The sequence below is a fragment of the Octopus bimaculoides genome, chromosome 1 (genome assembly GCF_001194135.2).
Source record: "Octopus bimaculoides isolate UCB-OBI-ISO-001 chromosome 1, ASM119413v2, whole genome shotgun sequence".
Taxonomy (NCBI): Eukaryota; Metazoa; Mollusca; class Cephalopoda; order Octopoda; family Octopodidae; genus Octopus; species Octopus bimaculoides.
Window position 1 is genome coordinate 72487700 of NC_068981.1, and position 25249 is coordinate 72512948.

The 25249-nt window shown below is 35.8% G+C and overlaps 2 protein-coding genes across 2 annotated transcripts in view; one reads left to right on the forward strand and one right to left on the reverse strand.

The window, feature by feature from the left end:
* LOC128250478 (uncharacterized protein K02A2.6-like) overlaps positions 1 to 593 on the reverse strand; it is an 86062-nt gene extending 85469 nt beyond the window's left edge. Inside the window, exon 1 of the mRNA XM_052975796.1 lies at positions 513 to 593. Within this exon, the coding sequence (XP_052831756.1) occupies positions 513 to 593 (81 nt within the window). The remainder of the gene's footprint in view (positions 1 to 512) is intronic.
* LOC106871880 (protein-glutamine gamma-glutamyltransferase K) overlaps positions 1 to 25249 on the forward strand; it is a 427287-nt gene that overhangs the window by 21969 nt on the left and 380069 nt on the right. The window lies entirely within an intron of this gene.

Consider the following 25249-nt stretch of genomic DNA (forward strand, 5'->3'; position numbering starts at 1 on the left):
ATATATATATATATATATATATATATACACACACACACACATATATATATAAACGTTTGCGTACATTTAAAATTTTTTTTACAAGTTTCAGTACGAGAGTTGCGGCCATGCTGGGGTACAGCATTTGCTTTGCTACGCTTTCACTAAAATTTTTCTGATATGTGACATTTGGTGAACACTGCTCTCATCTGCGTTTCTTGCTGTCAAGCAGGTTCATCCGGGACTCTTGACAGGAGATCCAGTTTTGTTTTGAAGACGCCGACACCCACCCCATATAGATCTCTCTGGTTTTGTAAGAAGATATTCAATAGCTGTGGGCCTTTGAAGCCCAGGCTGTTGCAGTATCTGGTCCCGTATCCTGATGGCAATGCTGTGAATTTTGGTACTATACAATGGCACCCCATTCTGCTGATTATGTAACTTACAATGCCAAAGTTCTAGGATTTCCCTGATGTATATAATGCCAAAGTTCTAGGATTTTCCTGATGTATATAACCGAGTATCTTTCTCACCTTTGTTCTAGGGAGTAGAGTCTTTGCTTCTTCAATCTTAGCTTCTTCAATCCTAGCTTCTTCAATCACAGTAGCTAACATGTTAATTTGAACCGGGGGAGGGGTCTTTAAAATTATTGTACTTTCATTAGCGCCATTGAAGACCAGGATACGGGATTACACGCAAGTTAACAGGGCAACTTTTCGAGGTATTACTTAACCACAAGTGAAGTTCCAGTCCTATATGGAGGCACATTTTCACTGCGAAACTTGCCCACCATGAATATGGAAATTGTTTTAAGTAGTTCAACATCTACCCTTATCCTTGGCTGGTTGCTTATATTTCTGGATTAACGAGAGCTTCTAAAAGGATTGCATTTACTGCGGCTGTACAAATAATTTCTCTACTTAAGAAGTTATCTTATATTAAAAGATATGCTAGGAAAGCTGCGGGATCAGTAGGCGTGAAGAAAGAAAGAAAGAAAGAAAGAAAGAGAGAAGGAGAGAGAAAAGGGGATTAGAAGAGTAAAGAAAGGAAGTGGAAAGAATACTTTATGTAAGATAAGAATACAGAAATATACAGAAAGAAACAAAGAAGAAAAAAGCCAGAAGGGGATGAGAAGTCTATAAGAAGACTAATCAGTAATTTAAGGGAAATTAAGATTAGGACGAAGTGATAGCGATGCGAACAAGGAATAGTTTCAAGAAATTGACATTTGATTAATGGGTAGACTATTCAGGTGATTTAGGAAGTAGAGTAGATCATCATTAATTTTATGTGAGATCGTAGGAGAAGAAAGAGGAAACCAACAAGTTCATACAGCACTGAATTTTCTTTTCGACTTTTCTACGACGGCCTCTCATCCTTTAAAATAACAATCTACATTCTACCAACAAGTGCTGACAGTGCCTGTCTCTTTTTTTGTCATCGTCTCTGTATATGCCACACCCCATTAAATTCCACACAAAATACATTTCCAATAATTTTTATCCAGAGCTGAAAGATACCTACGTTTTTCCTGCAAATATTGATCCACAGAAGTTCAAATTTAGCATCAAACCATATTGCTCTCAAATGATCCTACTACAAAGGTCATGGCCACTGGCCTACATCCTACAATGATAAATTAAAAGTAATGTGTGTGGAGAGAGAGAGAGAGAGAGAGAGAGAGAGAGAGAGAGAGAGATAAAGAGAGAGAGAGAGAGAGAGAGAGAGAGAGAGAGAGAGAGAGCGTTCAATTTTTCTTTGCAGGAACTTCAATAAATTTCGTGAAGTTTTAACGCATTATATGCCTAAATATAAGAATTAAATAAAAAGTATTTATATTACATATGTTGCCTTAGCATTCAAATATAAAGCATGCAAACTGGGCAATTATATTGTCACTGGCGGATAAGAATCCTTTGTCCTTACTTCTTAGTTAAATCTATTCCTCATCACTTACAGTTTAAACAGAGTACTTCTACGTGGGCACTTGACAGAAATATCAGCGAAAATCTCTCTCATATTACATTTTGCTGTCTCTAAAAAGTGAACCATAAATAATGTCAATAAAAGATGGTATGGTCACTGCAGGAACAGTTTGTAGGATCTTTATTGATTGTTTTTGTAGCTGATGTTATTGTTTATTAATTGAAACACCCGAAAATGTCTTCGAAATACGCATTACGTTGTCATCCTTAATTCACGATAAACGCAACAATAATGTTTCTGGAGATGTCAGCTGGAGTTATTTCTTCCATTTTCCAAGAAAACAATTGCACTCAGATAACAAGAACAATTCGAAGAATAACAAAACCTTATGGCAAGCTTTAGCTTTCTAGAGCTCAGAAATTTTATCATAGCGTATTTTTGTTGTACACATATTCCTTGCTGCTTGCCTGAAAATTTTGAACGTATCATTGTTTGGTAGCATGATATTTGCCTGAAGGAATTCTTGGTACTGCTAAAATTTTTTATTATAATTTCTGCTTACTGTGTCTGTTAATATCTGTCTCCACTGTGTAGTCAGGATACCAAATATTCTATTTGTTGCTAGGTAATATAAGAGCAGAGAGAGGTGCATTGGGAGTATTGTTACAACATTTGATATAATACTTTGCTGCATTTTGTTAAGGCTTTTTACATTCTATTTTCCAATTTAACCAAGATCAGCTTCGTATTTTATCCTTCCAGGGGTTATTAAAAGAAATATAAGTCAAATATTAGGGTCGTTTTAATCAACTATACCTCGCCTTCACAATTTGTGAACATGTACCGATAATAGAAATAAATATTGCTGGTGACATAAGAAGCAACGGCATGACATACGCAGCCACATTTATAGTATTATATGTTTAGGTACTCTTAATCTCATTAGCATTGTATCGATAAAAATACAAGGCATCTGGGTTTTCCAAAATGTGAGTATATGCCAAATAAAAGCTGTAAGTTTTATTCTTTGCTGTAATAATCCTTTCTACTATAGGCACAAGACCTGAAACTTTTGTTTAACTGGTACTTATTTTATCAATCTCGAAAGGATGAAAGGCAAAGTTGACCAATAATTTTATGTAAACAGTTTTGAAACAAAAACTATTGCTTTTGTAGCAGTATAAATAGTTGTAATCCCAGATCATCCTTGACCAAGCAGACCTACTACACTTTCGTAGTCAGCCGAACGACAACATTCAATCCACAGTATAACTCAAGATGTACCATACTGCCATATTTGTTGAAGATCGAACAGCATATTCTGGCAATCAGTCGTTATTTGCATAAGATATAGTATGACAATCTGGACATGCTGTATTTTCTTCTGTGTAGTCTATTTCTGTATGCTTGTTAACTTCAAATTAGTCCCGAGTGAGTATGCCTATGATGAAAAAACTTCCAGTCGTGACCATCTAGTAATTTTTCTAGGCATCGTGTATATAACATTACATTATCCAGTATGTCTGTCCGTTCGTTAAGATATTAGGGCATGGTTTAAGGAAGATTTAACTACTGTGTCCAGTTATTTTTTATGTTTTTTTTTAATGTTTATCTGGTGTAAGGATTATGTATTTAGAAAGGTGCTTAAGTAGTATTCTGTGATGCAGTCGTACCTGCTTGTTTGTAGGCGATTGCGCATATAGTAGCTTGAAGGTTAGACTGCAAGGATGAGAGCTTACTGCAACAAGAAACTATGTCCCTAGCATGTCGAAATTTTCTTTCATGTTCTGTATTTTTGTTTAATCGTGAAGCTTGCCTACGTGCAGTTGTGTGCAGCTTGATATGTGTCTGTGCTGTTTGAATTTGTGAAGATTAATTGTGGAGGGACTGTGATGGATCGAAGACATTGTTTTAATAATAATATTGTTGTGTTTCTGTTGGTACTTGTGGTGATTTTAAGTTTTCTATGTTTGTACATCATTATGCATTTTTTCATGAACATGATAGAGTCATTCTATATAATTCCTAGTATTTTTATATTCTATGTATGTACTATGTTTATGTTGTTGAGTGTATCAACTATTTGTAATTGATGTACTCTTGTGTTCTGGTTAGAAAAGAAATAGTAAATTGGCAGCTGTTGCATTATGTATATTGTTATGGAGAACAGGTATCGAGTCGTTTAATGTGAGTTTGGAGAAGTTATGCAGTAGTGTCTGGAGAATGGTGCAAAAATTTGACTGTGATACCATATATACATGAGATTTTGTGTATACTTAGAAAAGTCGGAACGCAGTGCGGTGCAAGCACAGCTTAACAAGGGATCGCGCGAGGCAGGGTATAGGTTTAGAAATAATGAATATGAGAATAGATACATGCAGTAATCCATTCGGAAATTACAGATTGTAGATGGTAGCATGGGTTTCGTGATTGGAGAGGTTGCGTGTTACCCAGCCTTCTGTGCTGTTTTGTAAGAAGGTATTCAGTATTCATGAAATGGAGTAAAAAACTTGTTGATAACAATGGCATTGGAATTGATTTTCGCGTGCGTATGTGTGGGGGCGTTATTACTTTTGAAATCAACAGGAATTATAAGCTTTGTAAATAATGTGGTGATTGGATGAAGTTGTATTCTTTTTAATAGCTGTTTCTCGTGGAGGAGGCAGCGCCTATGGCTTTTGTAAGCACCCCCGAGACTAGTGAAACTGATGCTGTGGCTATTCTGTTTGAAGTATTAGAACTCCACCTACAGGAATACATACTCAGGAGGAGATTCCAGAAGAAAAATGTCCTGGGGAAGCAGGACTGAAGATAATCATAAATGCGGAGCCAGGAAGGTTGCAGACAACAAGAAGAATGAGTGGAGCAAAGGCAAAAGGTTTAGCAGTACCTGAGTGAAGGAGGCACAAAATCAGTCAACTCCGAGGAGCAGAGGCCATTATGAAAATTGTGTGTGTGTGTGGAGAGAGAGAGAGAGAGAGAGGGAGAGAGAGAGGGAGAGAGAGAGAGAGATAGAGAGAGAGAGAGAGAGAAAGAGAGAGAAAGTGAGGGCTGGATGGATGGGGGGAAGAGAAAGCTAGTATGTGAGTTACAGGTGGAATGTCTCTATGAGACTGAACAACATTAATATGCGGAGAGGAAAATGTGCGACTTAATGTTTCTTGAAACAAATATTTTTGAAGGAAGTCGCAGAGGAGTGATGAATTTGTGTAATGATGCCTTAGTCGGGACTCTGTTGGGCTTTAGAGTTTCGATTATTTTTGCTTAGTTTCTAAATTCTGATGATTTAACAACGTCGGTACTATAAATTACTGTTGCGTTCCTGCTGTCGCTGTTGCTTAAGCCTAGGCCAGCTCTGATCGAGGGTTGTTGGTCTGGTTTTAAACTATTTTGTGGCCTGCACAAGATATATCAATTTTTAAAAAGTCATAAATATTAAAATGCACAAGATGAAAAGCTTTCAGCTGCGGTGACCCCGCCTTTTTGTATCATATTACACATCTTCACTACAACAACTTAACACATTGCCTAACATCATATATGCATGAATCTTAAATGCACAAAGCACATTCTGGTGCAAAAATAATATGGATATCACTAGTGGAGACATTGTCTAGTGTATTTCTCCTTCTGCTAAGACCCCCCCCCCATGTGCAATTTGGCTGAGATTTAGTTGCTATTTTTTTTAGGTCAAGCTTTTTATAGTGGGCGGCTTTGCCTGTTAGTGGTACGAAGGATTGGAGATATTGTTAAGTGTAGCAATCCCTTGAGACCTTAGGTGATATAGTTGCATATTTCTTGGATGGAGTAGGTTACCGGTCGTCGATATTTTGTTTCGCTGGCGTCGAATCGAAGAAAGAGGTAGAAGTTACGTTTGTGTACGAAGTACGTACTTTGCGTTTTTGTTTTCATGCATTTTGTGTTATTGTAAGGTTTTAGTGGCTGACGTTTAAGAAATATTTAGAAAAAGTGTTTTCTTGCTTTTAGAGTGTAACTGTTATATGGAATTGTTCATGTGGCGTTTGATAAACTGTAACCATTATAAGTATTGTTCTTTCACAATTTATTTTCAGGTTTAGTTTAGTTACAAATACTTGCCAATTTTCTGTTTCATTTTTTCTATGGTTTATTTTCTTTGTTATTTCTTTCTTTGGACGCTTCATGCTGAGTTGTATTTTGCTGTGTGTGGTGTTGGTGTGCTGTGTTTGGATATTCGTAAGCTTTTGTAACTTTAGCTATTTCAGTTCTGTAATTAAGCTTACTTTTTTATATTTCCCTTTGGGTGATGCTACTTGGAAGCACCTATAATTGTTGAAAATGTGCATTTCAGTGGCTATGCTGGTGATTATAGTGCTTTTGAATTCTGCGAACACTGACTCAGTTTGTTTGTTTTGTAGAAGTGTGTGTTGTAGAACTGTGTTTTTAAAAAAATTGTTTGCAATTTTTATATTTTGTTACTTATGTGTGAATGTGTTACTATAATAGTTTATAAGTAGTGGGAGGAAAGTTGGGGGATTTCTGCTATATGGTTGTTGCATTACTTAAATACATCCAACGGAATGTGATGCCTAGGGAGTTGTGATTATCTTACTGTTATCATAGCGACTTAAATGTTATAGGTGTTGCTGTTTACTATGTAAAGATCTGGTTGTGATGTTATTTTGTCTCCGCTGGTGATATCTGTATAATCTTTGCACCAGAATAAGTTTTGTGCATTAAAGTTTCATGCAAAGAAGGTGTTTAATAATGCTTTAAACAATTGTAGCGAGGATGTGTAATATGATAGGACGTTGGTGATGACGGAAGTGCTGTATATGTCGCAAGCTGAACTGAGGATGAACACGAGGAATCTTTGCAAGACGCAACGAAAATTTTAGGAAAATAAAAATAAGAAATAAGTGGAAATCTTACCGGTGAGTGTGTTAAATTTTAAGGCACAATAAGAAAATGACTCTCCCCAGACACAACAGAATATGCTTCAGTACACGAAATCACATAAAAAATCTTGCAAACTAAATCCAAAAACGAAATTAATTTTATTGTTGTCGATCAAGCTTGTCATAGTTAACTTAATTTATTAGCAAGAAGACTATATACTTTCATATAATGAGATTATTAAAGAATAAAACTATCTCCATAATTTATTGTGTTAGTGGAATTTTATATTATCTACAAGTTTATTATCGACTATTTGTTACTGTGTATTTTGGATGAAATCTAGTGATTATGTAAGTTGTTTAAATTCAGTCTAGGGCTGCAGGCTGCAGACGTGGAAAGAGGAAATGGCAGTAACACTGTATTTCTTTGTTACGCTTCGATGTGATTTTGGAATTTATTTATGCAAAATTTTATGCTTAAAGTTGTCTGCATATATGTGCTTGAGTATATTGTTAGGGTGCCCTTACCTTTCGAAGTATTTTGTTGTTTCATTCAAAGCCGTCACTTTTACAATCACCATACCCTCTTCCATGATTCATTCATTTGGTTTTAGGTGAAAATATCAGGTGTTTTTGAGGGAAATTTAACTGTTAGGTCGAACGAATATGCAAAGGCTCCATTTTTTGAGGTGAAAATATATAGGATTAATAATAGATATATAGATACATAATTCTAGAATTAGAGATAGAATTTTTTGATGGTTCATGTATCAAAATATATTAGTCTTTCAGCGTTTCTTTAATTATATACTGAATTCTTATCGTTTGAAGCAAATGTATTTATCAACGCTTCATCGAATGGAAGAGGCATTTTGTGTCCGAAATTTACTCATAAAGAGAAAAAGCTAATTCTTATTAGCTTTTTCTAATTATACTGCTATTGTCTAGTGAAGATAAATTCTTCCAAACATATACAGCTACCTAAATATTTCATTATTATATTCATAATGAACCCCTGCCAAATATATATTTTTTCCGAGAAAAACAGTTCAACAAAGAAATGAATAAAAATGAAAAAGAATTACTAAAGCATTTCACCTTCTTTCATACATATATTTTCAAGAATTACATTATAAATATATAATTCCATTCTTTCAGACTGTAGCTTGTAATTCAAGGGGTACCTGGCTATAGCAATGGAATTACCACATAGATATTGCTTCTTTGGGTCGAATACGTTTATGTTCTTCAGATTCTTAGTCATCAACACTATGTTTTTCTATATTATTTTTCTATGGTATAAGTGGTTGTTTGATTATTGTAAGTTTATGAAGGTGACACTATATATATTAATACATACACACGCACACACGTATATATAGTAAAAAAAAAACAGAAAAAGGAAAAAAAAAACACAAAAACAAACGAATGTATGGACGTAGCACAAGCAATGTATTAATAAATACGCTCAGAGAAGGGAAAGGGTAGTAGTTTTACGTTTCGAGCAAAGCTCTTCTTCGGAAACAGGAAAAACAGGAAAGTCCAAGACGAGGGAGGAAATACATCGCCAACAATCACGTGTGGTTACATTTTTGAGATGACTGGAAGTAGAGAAAGTAATTTCCGAGACAGAAGAGTGTGAAAATGGTCTAAGTGTGTCTGTGTGTGTGTGTGCTTGTGTGTGTGTGTGGTGGGGGTAGCGTGTGTGCCTGTGATGGTAACTGGTGTCTTTGTGATATTAACTGTGTGTGTGTTTGTGTGCGTAGTCTGTGTGTGTGGCAGGATCTGAGTGCGTGTGTGTTAAAGTCGCTCTCAGAGATCAGTAGCTATAGTGACAGCTGTGTAAATGGGTGGGTGTGGCAAAGAGAGTGTATGTGCGTGTTTGCACGTGTGCGTAGATGGAAGGGTCAATAGGGAAGCAGAGGCAGTCTGAAGAGGGTTTATGTGTGGCTAGGTGGCTGTGGCTGTGTGAATGGGTGTGTGTGGTTGTGTGTGTGTATGTGACGGCGTGTGTACGTAGACGGAGTGGGAATGTGTATATGTGTGAGTGCTTATGTGTACGGGTGCGTGTGTCTGTATCTCTGTGTCACTCATCTCTCTCTCTCACTGTATATGTGTGTCCATGTGTTCGTGTGGGTATGTGCGTGTGGGGTCGTGTGTGTGTCTAAGTGCGTCTGAATGTGTGTTGTGTGTGTGGAGGTATATGTGCGTTCATGTGTGTGTACGTACGTGTGTGTGTCTCCTTGTGTGTGTATGTGTGTGTGCGTGCGTGTGTGCGTTCGTGCGTGAGTGTGTGCGTACGCGAGTGTTTGCGTGTGTGTGTGCGTGTGCACATATGTATGGGCGCGTGTGTGTTTCTCTTTGTCACTCTGTCTCTGTTTCTCTCTCTCTCGCTGTGTATATATATATGTGTGTATGTGTGTGTGTACGTGTGGAGATGTGTATAAAATCACCGTTGAGTCTGTTCGAAACGTTTTATGATAAACGTACTCACATTTCACAAATCAAAGTTTTTACAATCTGTCACACCATTCACTTCCACGCCATTTTATTTCCACTATTATTGAAAACATTATATTAAAATCAAATTGGTTTAGCTGCTGTTGAATAAATTGCCTATAGTTAATATTTGAAATGAGTAAATCGATTTGGCAGAAGCCAATACCAAATTCTTTTTAACATTATAACTACAATTACTTCAAAAGTCTGCAGACAATCACTGATGTGCATTTATCATCTCTGGCGTTGAAAATAAAGAAAACAAAATCATTTTTGTGTTAATTCTATCAATTTACTCAGCAAACAACGATTGTCTGCTATAGTTATTTATTCAAAAGTTGGAAATAGAAATTATCTTCTCGAACAATTTCACTTATCATCATGTTGTTTCATCTGTTGCCATGACTAATTTAATCCCATGCTCGTTCTACGCCATTTAATTTCCTGTAAAAAATTTCAACTTATATACTTTTTTTCCTATTGTAAATCCCTCCATTGAATAGGAAATTTCGCCAAAGAATCAATGCAGTCTAAATATTGTAATTCAATGTCCATAATTTCCTTATTTTTTTGTATTTGTTTTTGAAAATTACGAAAATATTTCCTAATAAATTACTACAATACAAGTACTATCAGTTATTTTTAATATTCTGTGGCCTCGTTCAGATAAATTTTGATTGTTTAGAAAGCAAACTAGTTTAGGATGATCCTCGATCGATAGTACATCGAAACTTATAGTTAAATCTTTGTATATGATGATGGATAATAGAGTAATATGCATAATTTACAACCGAATGGCGCTGTTTATGTCATTTTTTGAAGTAGGCTTACATTAAAATTTATATTAATTTCGATCAAAATACTTTGACGAACAATTGTGATCAATTATAAACGAAGCATTTTTCTACGACTGATTAGAATGACACTTTTCTCTGGGGGAACAGTTTAATATGTTATGGTCAGTGAGTGTGATTGGGGACATGTAGTATAAGAGCTTTGAATTACAAATGTAACTGGATTGCTTTTCATTACTCAAACTTTGTGATTAGCAACGTAACTCGATTCTCATACTGCAACCTAGCATATGCAAGTTATGTAACAGTCAGATATTTAAGAATATATGTTCTAATTCTGAAGCTAACAGATCATAAATATAAATGATGCAACACAAGCGATGTCAGGAAACCAAAATTATAACAACTATTACATTGTAATGTAATTCTCACAAGAGAAAATGCTTTCAAAATTATCTGACTGATTGCAATCTAACTCAATGTTACTTAGAAACAGAATTCTAACAAATCCCTTTAAAACTGCAGTCACAGTAAAATTACAGAAAAAAAAAATTACTTTGCTAAAAAAACTCTCTTTGATACACAATATTCCGCGCATATTTCCCAGCAATTCACAACAAAATACATATAATAGATGTTAGTATTTAGAATAACTTATAATCACAAATTTGATCGATAAAATAGTAAGCATCGTCGGCCCAGCATCATAGAAACATCAGCATTAAGCTATATAAGAAGCTCCATGATAAGAAGCTATAACGATATGACTAACCAAAATCCTCTATGTTGTCGTTTGACCTGCTTGAAACAGCAACCAAATCTCCCTTAGAATAAAACAGTATCATCGTAAAAAGAAAATTAGATATTCATCCAGTATTCTGTACTCTTGGTTACATTATATTCTAAGGACTGACCGAACGATCAATAGGCTGCCTAATCCGGACAAATTTGAACTAAACAACGACAATAACAACCAAGAGCAAACGAGGAAATCTCTCCGCTGGTACTCAACCTCTTGGAAGAAAAATCTTTCTCAAATCATACACTACCAACCTAAAAGAGAAAAGACACCTTGAATAATGATTTCAAGTTATTCTATGCATTAAAGAAAGACAGGATAGTTAAAGAAAGACAGGATGCGTTAAAGAAAGACAGGATACCTAGTATATCTTCAGTCAGAATTAATCAGAAACTAATGCAGAACAACATCAATCTTGAAAATAGGTTTATCTTAATTAGATAAGAGCATAGATATTCAGAATATGATGGAATTGCTAGATGATATGTACAGGCCTTTACTGAAGGTGTTATTAGTGTAATTAACTGATGATATGACAGATTCTTTTGTGGAGCGATGTAGTTCGCTTGAAGCATTGGTATATAGAAGAAGGTAAAAAGAGAAAATTGAAAGCTTCTGACAATGCGGAGACTTTAATAAAACCTTTATATTTCAGGCGCAGAGTCCCATCTTCAGAAGAAAATAACAGTTTGAGAAAAGTCTAGTTATGTAGGTTCCGTTTATGCTTAGTAATAAACATAAGCGTTTCTTACTTTGGCACAAAGCCATAAATTTTTAGCGTAGAAAGCCATAAATTTATAGGGTAGAGTATACTTGTGCGAATCTCCCCAGTATAGAAGAGGTACTTACTATATCGGCATACTATTTGAAAGGTAAGCAGACTTTAGAGGACATTTGCTCAAGCGTAGGGGTTCAAAATTAAAAAAAAACAAAATCATAAAGCATTAATTCTAGCATGAACACAGACATAGTTGAAAGATTAAGACATCCGCATTGCAATCACGAAGTGTTAGGTTCGATCCTACTGCGTAGCATCTTGCACTACTCTCCGTCCAAGCCTTGTTATTAAGATTTAATGGAAGTCAGTTAGATGCAGTGTATCTTTTATCTTATCTTTTACTTATTTCAATCATTAGACTGCAGCCATGCTGAGGTCAAGCTGTAGAGAATTTTAGTCGAATGAATCGAACCCATTATTTTTTTAAAGCCTGGTCCTTATTCTATCGACCTCTTTTGCCAAACTGCTAAGTTACATGGACGTAAGTACACCAACACCGGTTGTCAATCGGTAGTGGGTGGACAAACACAGACACACAAACATAGATAAATACGTATGCATATACGACGGGTTTCTTTCAGTTTCCGACCGTCAAATCCACTCGCAACGCTTTGGTCGGCTCGAGGCTAAAGTAGAAGACATTTGCTCAAAGTCCCACATAGTGGAACTGAACTCGGAGGGAGCCATGTGGTTGGGAAGTAAGCTTCTTACCACACAGCCACGCTTGCAAATCAAAGTTCTTGCCTTATGAAATCTTGATCTGTCTGACAAATTACTTGAAGAGTACATATGTCTATGGTATACTCAACCACTTACACGTTAATTTAACAATTAATTCAATGATAGTTCAATTGATCGAACAACCGAATGCTAATTGTCGAAACCGTCAAGTATATATTAATTCCTGTCATAACTTTTCTGCCTAACATAATACAGAAAAAATTTTGCAATGGTATCTAATGCCCTTTACTATCACCTCTGCCTCTTAGCTCACGTCAAGGTAATCCCAGTTCTTCTCTCAGTTACGGGATAGGAATGCCGCCCACACAAGGAAATACTGACTGAAATTGTGTTATCAGTATGTGAATGTATATAAATACGAGCGAGAACACTTCAGCTCAACGTCTCCTCCTCCAATTGGGTTAGAACGAAATTTATGAGAAATTTAGTTGCTTATTCCTTATCATCCTTTTCAGCAAAACAACATAGAATCTGAGCTGTGTTTATATGCCAAAGTTTTCATCAAAATGAAAGTATCAATGCGCATACAAAAAAAAAAACAAAAAAACCCCAGAAAAATCAAGAGCTGCACATGCTGCAAACGGGTGTATCCGTCCTTGCACTTACTTTTCTCCACATTTTACTACGTGTTTATACATAATAGCTATTCCGGTTCTATATTTAAATGCGTAGTATCATACATCGAAATATTGCGCCAATAAGCACAGGCCGTATCATGCTTGCAATGTTTTCCTTTCTTCTATTACTCTTGTTTTCCAACTCCTCTTTTTAACAGAGCGTGCGAGAAAGAGAATGCAAGACAGAGAAAGAAAGAAAAAGCAGGTGAATGAGAATGAGAAAGAGAGAGAGAGAAAGAGAGAGAAATAGAGAAGGATAGGGTGTAGGGGATAGAGATGCTGCTGAAAACACAATAAACATGCCAGTAAGGGAGAAACAGTGAACAACGTGTACGCGTATACTTAAGTATTTATCTGTCTGTCTGTAGGTATGTATGACTGTATGTTTCTATGCATGCATGTATGTATTACAGTCTATACGTATATGCCCACGTTAATACGAGTGCGTGGAGGCGCAATGGCCCAGTGGTTAGGGCAGCGGGCTCGCGGTCATAGGATCGTGGTTTCGATTCCCAGACTGGGCGTTGTGAGTGTTTATTGAGCGAAAACACCTAAAGTTCCACAAGGCTCCGGCAGGGGATGGTGGCCAACCCTGCTGTACTCTTCCACCACAACTTTCTCTTACTTCCTGTTTCTGTTGTGCCTGTAATTCAAAGGGTCAGCCTTGTCACACTGTGTTACGCTGAATATCCCCGAGAACTACGTTAAGGGTACACGTGTCTGTGGAGTGCTCAGCCACTTGCACGTTAATTTCACGAGCAGGCTGTTCCGTTGATCGGATCAACTGGAACCCTCGACGTCGTAAGCGAGTGCCAACATAATACGAGTGCATTTTAATATAGACAGTAATACAAACATACTTATAAACACGCACTATTTGTAGGAATGCATGTATGCATCTATCTATCTATCTATGCGTGCAGGTGTAAGTGTTTAAATGTTTTATGTTAATGTGTGTGTTTATATTTTGATCTGAGAGAGTGAGCATTCAATAGATACATAAATAACAGTAACAAAAAACAGGAGAGAGAGAGAGAGAGAGAGACATGTGGAGAAATGTTCCAATAGGTAATTGAAATTTTCAAGAAATTACTCAAAATAACGATATTTACTGTTCAAATCTACATGAAATGTTTCTCTAGTTTCGAAAAAAATTTCTCCTGCTGAACATGCGTAACGAAAGTAGCCTTTCCCCCATCCACCACTTGATTGCAATTTTAAATGAAATTTAATCAAATATTAACCAATCTGAAACCACAATTCTTTATATACGACAGCATCAAGATATCGTCATCGTCATAGGATTTCGTAAATTCACACCCCCAGGTTACACAGTCCGAAACGTTCAATCTTAACTTGGATTTGAATAAGTATTCCCAAAGTTTTGGTCTCAGCCGTAATTCTTTACCACTTAGATACATCAGAGTTATCACTCACACGCTCATGGGTGTAGGCATGGCTGTGTGGCAAGAAGCTTGCTTCCCAACCACATGGTTTCGGGTTCAGTTCCACTGCGTGGCACCTTGGGCAAGTGTCTTCTACTATAGCCAGTCTCGTGCCGACTAAATCCTTGTTAGAGGATTTCGTAGACGGAAAGTTACGTATATATATATATATACAGGGGGAGGATTCACATCGCATAGCCCACCTCCTAATTCTGCGTTTTGAATACTGAAAATTTAAAGAACTGTAAACTTGTTTTAATGCTATTAACTTTGTATTGGCTTAATATTACTTATATAACTTTTTATAAATCATATGCAACCCACTACCACATGAAAGAACAGTTATTGGAATCTTTATTTATTTATATAGTTTGTATTGATTTAAAAAAAAACAAAAAAAAAAAAAACGCCATTAAGAAAAGCACTTGCAACGTAAAAAAAAAATGTAAATTCTTATTGACTATTATGATATGCATTAAAAAAAAATTATGCCTGAACTTCAAACGAAATACATGAACAGTGAAAATCATAAAATAAGCATTAATAGCATTTACTATTTGATTAAATGAGCATTGTCTTTCTCAGTCAAAGTGAGGTAAACTTTGTCTTGATTTCTGTACATTTAATATGAATTTCTGCCTATTTTCGTAGCCTATTCTGACTTCGTTAGCTTTTGTCACTAAACTGATAGCATGCTCGACTCCTTGGCTATGACAGGGAAGAGATATTGCCGTTAATGGTACTGAACGAACCTTAAGAAGATCAACATTTGTAAAGTTCCGTAAAACTGGAGGGGATGTTATAACTTCATTTCCCCAGTTAATCAAATCAACATAATCTTGTGCTTCAAAATTAATTTTGCTTAGCTGTTTGTAATTTCTTAATTCTTCATGGAGCATTCAGGGAAAGGTTTTTGCTTTATAATTCGCTGAATTGCTACTTCCCTAACTTGTCTTCTTCCATCATTCAGCATAGTCAGTAAAATATTCTCCGGATGGGCAAATAGTTTTTAACGATTTCTCCATAACCTCTTTATGATCTTGGTTCATATCTTGCATTAGACGTGCCAAATACCAAAAATTACTTGCTCTTTCATGTAACTTTGGGTGAGATTTAATCCAGAGCCAACTTGGAACATAAATTTGCGTTATGATTTTAACATGATCTATAAATATTCTTTTGGGGATTTTTTCCGAAACATATAAGCGAAGAATTCTGTTTACACGTGTTAATCACCTTGCATAATGGATTTTATCAGATGGTCTTACTGCTAACTGCTCAGAAACAAACCCTATCTCAATACTGAAGCACATTTCATGCAGGTATTTTTGATCTGAGCTTAAAGTATCAACAACTTCTAATAGCAATTCCGTCACTTTAGTTTTTACTGGAGAAAATTTGCTTATCTTTAAGCTGGTTACACCCTTTATTTTTATTGACAATTAAGCCTTTTGACTTTGGTAGTCTTGTTGTTTTTCCCATCTATGGATTCAAATACGTGTCGAAACGGAAGCTCGAAACGGCGTTTAATTGTGGGGGTGTGTGCGAGGTGTCCTGAGGGTCATAAAACCCTAATTTTCATATATTTTATTTAAAATATTATTTGGAACTGTGCATACCGTGGAATTAAAGTTCCTGAAAAATTGTTGTGTTTAGACCCCCATCTAATATATATATATTTGTGTGTGTGTATGTGTGTGTATGCATATATGTACACGCAAAAATATAATATATATGTATGTATGCATGTACGTATGTATATAATTACAATGATTGTACCTAGCTTCTGTAATATTGCCCATAGTAGCAAAAGCGTATTAAGTAATATTACTAATATTACACGTGTTATGCCGGGTTATATTTCAATATACATACAAGCAGCACGAACACTATTAGCAGTTGTAATATTAGGAGTAGCAGGAATTAGAGAAGTAATAATATGAGGAGGAAAAGGTAGATGACATGAATAATGAGATGTAGTTGTATAGGAAGTGTAGGAACTTCCTCTGAGAAGAAGTGAGAGTAATTTCATATAAGATAACTCGAGATTTTTTACGTGACCAAGTAACAAATATGTGGTACCACTGAAATTTACAAGTTTTTTTTTCATTCTCTCTGTTTATTTTCTCTTATTCCTTTCTGTTGAAGAGCGTAGGCGCGAAACGTAAAATACTTTTTCATTTTCCCGAGCGTCAAACTAATACACTTGCTAGTTGCTCATACACCTGTCTTCATCTTTTGTTTTTCTATAAATTTCAACTATGTGTTTGTATAAATATTAAGAGAGAGACTAACTTTTTGGTCACGTATGCAACAATCTGTTGAATACGCCTACTGAGGGAGTAGCTCTCCTTATTTCAATGCAAACTCCAATCGTAAGCAACACCCACACTATTAGTAATTGTAATAGTAGGAGTAGCAGGAATTAAAAAAGTAGTAGACATCGAGAGACGAAGTGAGAGTATACATTCATACAAGATAACTCGACATTTTTTAAGTAACCAAACAATGAATATGATTACTATTAGTATGTTTGGGAAATCTGATATCACTTTTTTGGTGAGCTAAAATGATGAATTTTGATCCGATTATGATTTCTTTTGATTTGCAATAAGCCCATATTCCTCTTAATTTTCTGAAGCAAATTGAATTTTGGTTAACCTCAAACCCGCTCTGATACCTGACTGTTCTTTGATTCTCCGATTTCTATATGCATAGTGTATTTAGAATGACACTATCCACTGTGTTTTCCTTTCGTAAAACACTAGGCTGTAATTTAAAGGACATTTCGTCACTGTTTTCACTAAGACGAGTGACTGCTATTGATTGCGCTTTACTGGAATTTAAACCCAGAGACATTAAGCTTTATAATATATAATACCACGAAAGTCTCTCCGCTATATTTCCCTTTAGAGCAAGCAAAATACTTGAAGGTTTAAAAAAAACTAATGATGATGATTAATTACGATGACATCCTCCATAGCCACAACGACGGCAATGCTGGTAATGATGAATGATGATGACACCAACGACGGTTGTCAATTGGAAGTTTGATCGACATCAAACAAATACACTTTATCGTTGCTAGGAGAACGTTAGCTCGATGAAAGTTCCTAAAACGATTGCAGGCTTTCCTTGATAATTCTATGCTAATAAAATCCGCTGAAAGTATACAATTTGTAGTTCATGCCTTTTCATTAGTTTTGAGTATATATATATATATGATATTTGCTTGTAATACAAGAATAAAATCCTTTTATATCCATTATCAGTTTTACATTAACTGATAATGTATCCTAGAAAATTGCTTCTCTGATATAGTTCTTTGTAAGTGGACCAGAACACGCATGGATTTTCATTTATCAGAGGACTAAATGTTTAATTTAATTGTTCTCTGCTAAGCTTTAATTAGATAGAACTTTGCTGAGGTTCCGGTAATATAGAAACGTCGTTACTTTCTAACTCGACATCGGTATTTTGAGTCACATATCTCCAAATTGTTATTATGTTATCACAAAGAACATTGAGTGAACAGGATGTCTTTAAGAGTTCGCTGGATCTTCTAAATGTCTAACAGTCAAATGTCTCTCAAATCACGCAGCTTACTGCCTTAAGCGGAGAATATCACATTAGATAATGTAATTCAGTAGGTAATATAAACGAGGGAACACTTTCGGTTGTAAAGCCTTTTGTCATCAGTTTACTCAATCAGGTCTGATATCAGGCAGATAACGAGGCGCTATGAATATGTATATATCACAGGCAAGGCAATATGGATAAAAAATTCGCTTCGCAACGACATGGTTTCGGGTTCAGTACCCCAATACGGGGCCTGAGGAAAGTGCCTTCTATTGAGGTTCCAGGTCAACCAAAGCCTGAGAGAATTTGGTTGACGGAAACTGAAAGTTCGTTCTGTGTGTGTGTGTAAGCGTGTGTAAGCGTGTGCATATGCATATGCGTGTATGTCTAAGTTTGCATTCGCCCCCCTCCACTGCTTGATGACCGGTGTTGGTTTGTTTACCCACCCGAAAATTAGCGGTTCCGCAAAAGAACCGATAGAGTAAGTGCCAAACTTAAAACATAAGTACAAGGGGCGATTTATTATACTAACCCTACAAGGTGGCATTCCAACATGAGAGCAAATAAAGGGGTACAATGAACAACAATGATATTGCTGTACAAATTAACAGAAGACAATTTGAGCATATTCTGTCTTGAATTACTACAACAGGAAGAAAAACATCTTTAATAATGCACTAACGACATCACTAGTTAACATTAGGAGTCATTACTGACACTTAAATCAGATTTATTTTAATTTCAACGCCCTTACATTTATATTTGATTAAATCTTTTGTTCTTCAGTTATAATCTCCTGCAGATTCACTTTCTGCATGTAATCCAGTTAGTCGTGTCTTTTTTCTTTGGTTCATACCAAGGAAGCTAACTCATATCTAATAACAGTCTGCCTTTCTCATCAACTAAAACCCACAACATTTATAAATTTATTTAATGTACTGGTAATAAGTGCCCTAGAATAAAATACACGTTCCAAGCAAGGTAATTCCGCAATAAAGCTTTGATTAATGCTCGCAACTTCCTTAATTCATTTACACGTTCAATGTACATGGAGAAGTTACAGATGTCATAGCATATCATTTTATATTCCTAATATTTTTAATGTAGCAAATTCATTAGAGATGTTAGTTCTCAATATCTAAGTCGTAGAAGGCGGTGGGCTGGCAGATTCGTTAGTACGCAGGGTGAAATGCTTAGCGGCATTTCGTCCGTCTTCCCGTTCTGACTTCAAAATCCGCCGAGGTCGACTTTGCCTTTCATCCTTTCGAAGTCGATAAAAAATAAGTACCAGTTGAGTCCTGGGGCTGATGTAATCGACTTGATCCCCCCACCCCACCTCGAAATTGTTGGCCTTGTGCCAAAATTAAAATCAATAAATGAGTCGGCCATCCAGTTTCGATTCTTGCTCGCAATTTCTTTTTCTCGACGTCGTAAATACCTCATGAGCACCGCAAATGTTTACCTCCCCTTTCTGGAGGAAACATTATGTCTGTGATCTCTAACACAGGGTGTCCTCAAAGTCTGGGTACATGGGGATTAGCACATACTTTAAGAAATTATTATTTCTTATATTTAATTGTTTATGTTATGATTTTATTTACTGCATGTAGCCAGACTTTGTGGACACCCTGTAGATCATTATGTTTAGTAAAATTTAATTCTCTTTCCTTCTAAAAATTGGTTAGAAATGATACAGATGTATAGAATTCAGAGTTATGGTATTATGGCCTCTGATATGCTCGTAAGTTGGCAAAATCGTCAGCATATTGGACAACCATACAGTATTTATTCCGACTCCTGTCGTTCTGAGTTTAAATCCCGGTTTTATTCTTTCTGATGTCGATAAGATAAAGAGCGAGTCATGTACATGGTATCGACTAATCATCTCCTCACAAAATTGCCTAAATCAGAAAATTATTTGAACAGTATCTTGTTTGGTGGCATATACTTTGGAGCTCAATACCGCTCACATACATCTAAACATAGCAGCCAATAACCTAGTAAAATCACATCTTACCTTATTAAAATTAAAGGAAAGAAACAATGAACAATGATGTCCTAATCGTACAAAGAAGACTAAATGGTCTCGGATGGAATGCTTTTAATCATATACCAGGTCAGACAGAATGAATTGAGGTTGAGCAACAAAACTAACAACCGAAATTACACCGTCAACCCAACACTACACATTATCACCATACTCCGTAAAGAGTGGTATTTCCACCTGATGTTAAAATAACTAACTTCTTTTGCAAGACTATTTATCTAGAAATATTTCCCATCAAGTTTTGTGCAAAAAAAAAAAAAAAATTCATTCTAGAAAGAAACCGTATTCTTTATGCAATCAGTTAATATTTTTATGGGGAAATTAATTCCGTACTTATTAGACGGTAATTGGCAAAAATGTCTGCTTATTTTGGCAATAGTCGAAACCGTTCATTGTTTGAGCATTAAATATCGATTAGTTATTTACAAATATTTAAAAAGTTGCCCGTTCCACATATGCAAATAGTTATTCAGCTTTAATAGTCATGCTTGATAAACAATGCTTTTGATTTCCCGCCGTCAGCATTGGCATCACATCGCGATTGCAGTAAATATCCTTTGTAGAGATTTAAATATCTTCACGCTACTCTACTGAAAAATAATGTTTCATTTAATTTTATATTTATATATTCTATTTATATTTCACTTTAAAGTCATAGCTAATAATATTTACAACATTAAAGGGTCTGCTTCTTATAATTCCCGATGGATACAGTTTGTCTATCAATATCTGAAACAATTTTGCTAGCTAATATTGTTTCTGCCAAGTAATAAGAGAAAAATACTGGACTAATGTTTTGTTTTACTGACATAGTAGCGTCCATTTAGCGTTGATAAATTTTCATGTACTGGATACTTTTCGTTAAAGGTCTACAAAGGTATGAAATTTAATGAAAAAAGAAAGTTTGTTAAGTACAGTTTAACCTTGAAATGAACCTAAACAAACCTGACCAGAAAGTGGCCATAACCTTAGACATAGTGCCTATTCTAGACCCAGCTATCTTGCGTCGTCATAATTTTCTTATAATAAACATTTGTAACTGGCCATGCTGTTGTAGTCTAAATCAGAGGCTACACCAGCATCGCCATATATACTTCCGTCACTCCACGGTCTTTTACATTCTTTACTTGCATAAATAATTGCATTACATTTTTCTACGTTTTTTGAGATTTGTATCACCCTTTCTAAAATGAGAAAACCAAGTTAAGTGAAGGTCTGTCAGTATTCAGTGGAATCTTAGAAGTTTGGGTTTATTCTCGCCTTGCATGATGAACGCACACCATTTTGTTTAATGTATCATCAGACATTGACTAATGAGTCAATGAAGGAGGCTGGCTGGAAGCACACTTGAGAATAAACCATTTAAATCATGTCAGTTCAAATTTGAAACCCAGAATTGTTCTCTTGAAGCTAGCTACGAAAGCTCTCTGCTCATAGCAAAGCATGGAAAAAATCACATTATTGGAGAAGAATTGATTAAACCAGGTATCTCAGTATTTTTAAAACTGCGTTACAAAAGGATGATAAAGATGCTATGGCCATGCCGCTGAGTAATGACACTGTCTGCAACAGAATTGATGACTTGGAGAATGATGCTGAAGAACAGTTAATTGAGAAGCTGAAATTATTGAAATTCTGAATACAAATGGAAGTATCTACCTTTAGGGACAGTGATGCCCTGTTATTGGCATATGTGAGGTATATTGACCAAAAGGAGTTTCAGGAAGGGATGTTGTTCTGTAAATCATTAGAACCGATCGTTACTCCAGTTGGTATCTACTGCAAACTAAAATAATATTTGGATTCAAACAAAATACCAAAAGGAAACGTTCTGTCATGTGCTACAGACGGGGCACCTGCTAAGGTGGGCAAGAAAACAGGACGCTAAAGGCTGATGGACGCTAAAAGTCCAAACATGTTGACTTTACATTCATTTCTACTCTGAGCACAAGGCCGAAATTTTTCGGAGAGGGGTTCAGTCGATTAGATTGACCCTGTACACAACTGGTACTTAATTTATCGACCTCGAAAGGATGAAAGGCAAAGTCGACCTCAGCAGAATTTGAACTCAGAATGTAAAAATAGACGAAATACAGCTAAGTATTTCCCCCGGCGTGCTAACATTTCTGCTAGCTCGCCGCCCTATGTTGAATGTATATTGCGTCATCTACCGAGAAAACTTGATTGCCAAGAAAATCTCCCTTGTTCTCGACGAGATTTTGCAATCTGTGATCAAGTGTGTTAACACCATCAATTCAAACGTCAAATCTGCTTCGAGCCAAGAGAAGCAGATTTGAAATTACAAAACGTGGTGATTTACGGCTGGAGCTAACAAGATTGTCTCATTGAACCAAAGAAATCTGCCATAGTCGTCAGGCAGAAGATTCTCATTAAAGTGATTCACTTTTTTCTTAGTCAATAATGTACTTTTGTTTGTAGTCAATCTATGATCAAGTGTGTTAACACCATCAATTCAAACGTCAAATCTGCTTCGAGTCAAGAGAAGCAGATGTGAAATTACAAAACGTAGTGATTAACGGCTGGAGCTAACAAAACTATCTCCTTGAACCAAGGAAATCTGCCATAATCGTCAGGCAGAAGATTCTCATTAAAGTAATTCACTTTTTTCTTAGTCAATAATGTACTTTTGTTTGTGCTCGGTAGTTAATAAGAGTTACCCATTGATACTTTTGTAAAATCAACCACCGTTGGGGCATAAATTTTTCTGGAAAATTATAGTGGGACTTGGGAGAAATTAGGTAATGTGTTTGCTAGAAATAACATCCACATTTCTCAAAATCGGATTATGCAATCCCTGATACACTTCAACGTGATGGTCAAGGCTGGAATATGGAATACCTTTGTTTAAAGGTTTGCTCATTCATGGCTCATTTGGGATAGACAGAAAGTTTCTTTTTTCTCTTGAAGATGTCTCTACACAGTCGCCTGATCTGCGAGAAGTAGCGGCTAAATCACTCGCATATTAATCTGCATCGTCTTAAATATGGGAAGAACACATCAGATTATGCAATTCTAGACACTCTTAAAAATCCAGCTTAGGCAGGGCTGGAATACTTTTGATTATAGATTTGCTCAATTATAGATGACGTAGGACTAAAGAAAAACTTTAATTTTACTAACAAGAATGTCTCTATATTGTCGTTTGGCCTGCTAGAAATAGCAGTCAAATCTTCAAATCTTAGTCATGTCTTAAAAGATATACTCAATGATGTTGTCCTTAATGTGCATAACATTGGGATGTTATAGCTGGAACGTCTTCAATCTTAAGTCTTCTCGATCTGGACTAACCAGGAGAAAGAAACAGGAAACAACACCTTTTTTCTGTTTTCTGTATGTTTGTACAATGTCTTTTGCCATAAAAGAATATGAAAACAAGTGAAATATTCAAAAAATATAGCGACTGCTTCATTTATTAAGCTTCTTTTCACGGCCTTCTTCAAATTTGGAAGGATGAACAATATTCCAATTTTGTCCAAATATTCCAATTTTGATAGCAAAGCAATGCCTTTGGAAATAGATTATGTAAATTTTCTTCGTTAGTTTTTAGTTTGATTTTTCTTTTGTTTTTCTTCAGCTTTTCTTAATATGCAGACATTTTCTCAAATTAATATTACTCAAAAAGATATAAATATTGTGGCAAATACTGTAACCTCTAAAGCTTTCGTAGCAATATTGTGTGTACAAGGCTAACGAAATTTGTGGATGACGTTTTTCTCGAAGCAGATCAATCGTAAAATGAGATTGCATGAATAGAAATAAACGAGATGGATAACCATTTGACAGTTACTTCACGGTTATAACAAATGTAAGCTAGTTTGACGCATGATCTCCATTGACAGTTAAGAGGAGTGGGCCATCCACGGTTTAGTTATTTGCAGCCGACAAGTCAACATAATACTCAGCTCTTATGATTCTGCTTCTTGTAGCGTGGGGTTAGTAGAAAATAGAACGGATTTGTTGAAATACCTGCTTATTTATTTGTTAGTATTCCAAATCTTTCTTTAATTTTTAAATCATATCTGAGAATGTCCTCAAAATATGATAAATATGTGTAATCATATAAAAAAGAAATCACAATTACAGACAAAATTAAATTTTGCACCCTTTTCGGATTAATAAAAATGGCCACCGCATAAAATCATTATTAATCAGTCATTTTGCAATAGAAATCTGGAATTCTCCATTTCTTTTGAATAATGTGAATGATTGCGCTATTCAATGACGTTTGTACACGCGAATACCTCTTCTAGTAATACTACGGTGGTACTGAAATAAACGAAAACAACACATATGAAAACAAGTGAAATGAAATATAAATGATGAAAATGCCATGTTTATCTGCGCGTGGTAATGCATACGTGAATGCGTGACCAGCACATTTCTATATTTTTTCGGCGACCAATCAAATTTTGATGTGATATGGACCACTTACGAGGTGACGAATGTTTTTGCTTATCTTTGAAAAAATTTCTTTAAAACTTTTGAACCTACATGGCAGTGTAGCTAATGTTCGTTTCGCATTTGGTTTCAATTTCATTGCGCGGCACTTTTAGGCCGACTAATATTTTCTTCGTGACTTTGTTGGCGGAAATTTTGTGGAAGACCATCCTATCTGTGTGTCTTTTTGCATCTTTGTGTTTGTGTTTCAGCGTTTGACAACAAGTGTTGGCTTGATTAGGTTGCGTAACATAGCGCTTCAACAAAAAGAGTCCGATATAATAAGTACCACACGTTAAAAAAAATAAATACTGTGTTCGATTGACTAAATCTTGTGAAGCCTCAGTCAAATTACTGAAGCAAGTGAAAAAATGAAAGAAAGTATGTGTGTGTGCATGTGTGTGTATGTGCGTGTGTGTGTGAATGTCACACACACACACACACACACACACACACACACACACACAGGCACACACATTGCTGTTCTGGGTGTACATGAATGTTTATAAGTAGTTTTTTTTTGTGTGTGTCTATCCAAGTATCTTGTGACGTTCAGCTATAAATACTGTCTTGAGTAAACGACTCCCGATAGTCCCAAGATATATGTCTGAGGGGGTAGTTGGGTTTTTCATGTTCACGAAACGTTAAGTAACGTGACGAGCTAACCTGTGAGTCAATGACTACAGATAAATACGACTGTACCTATATAT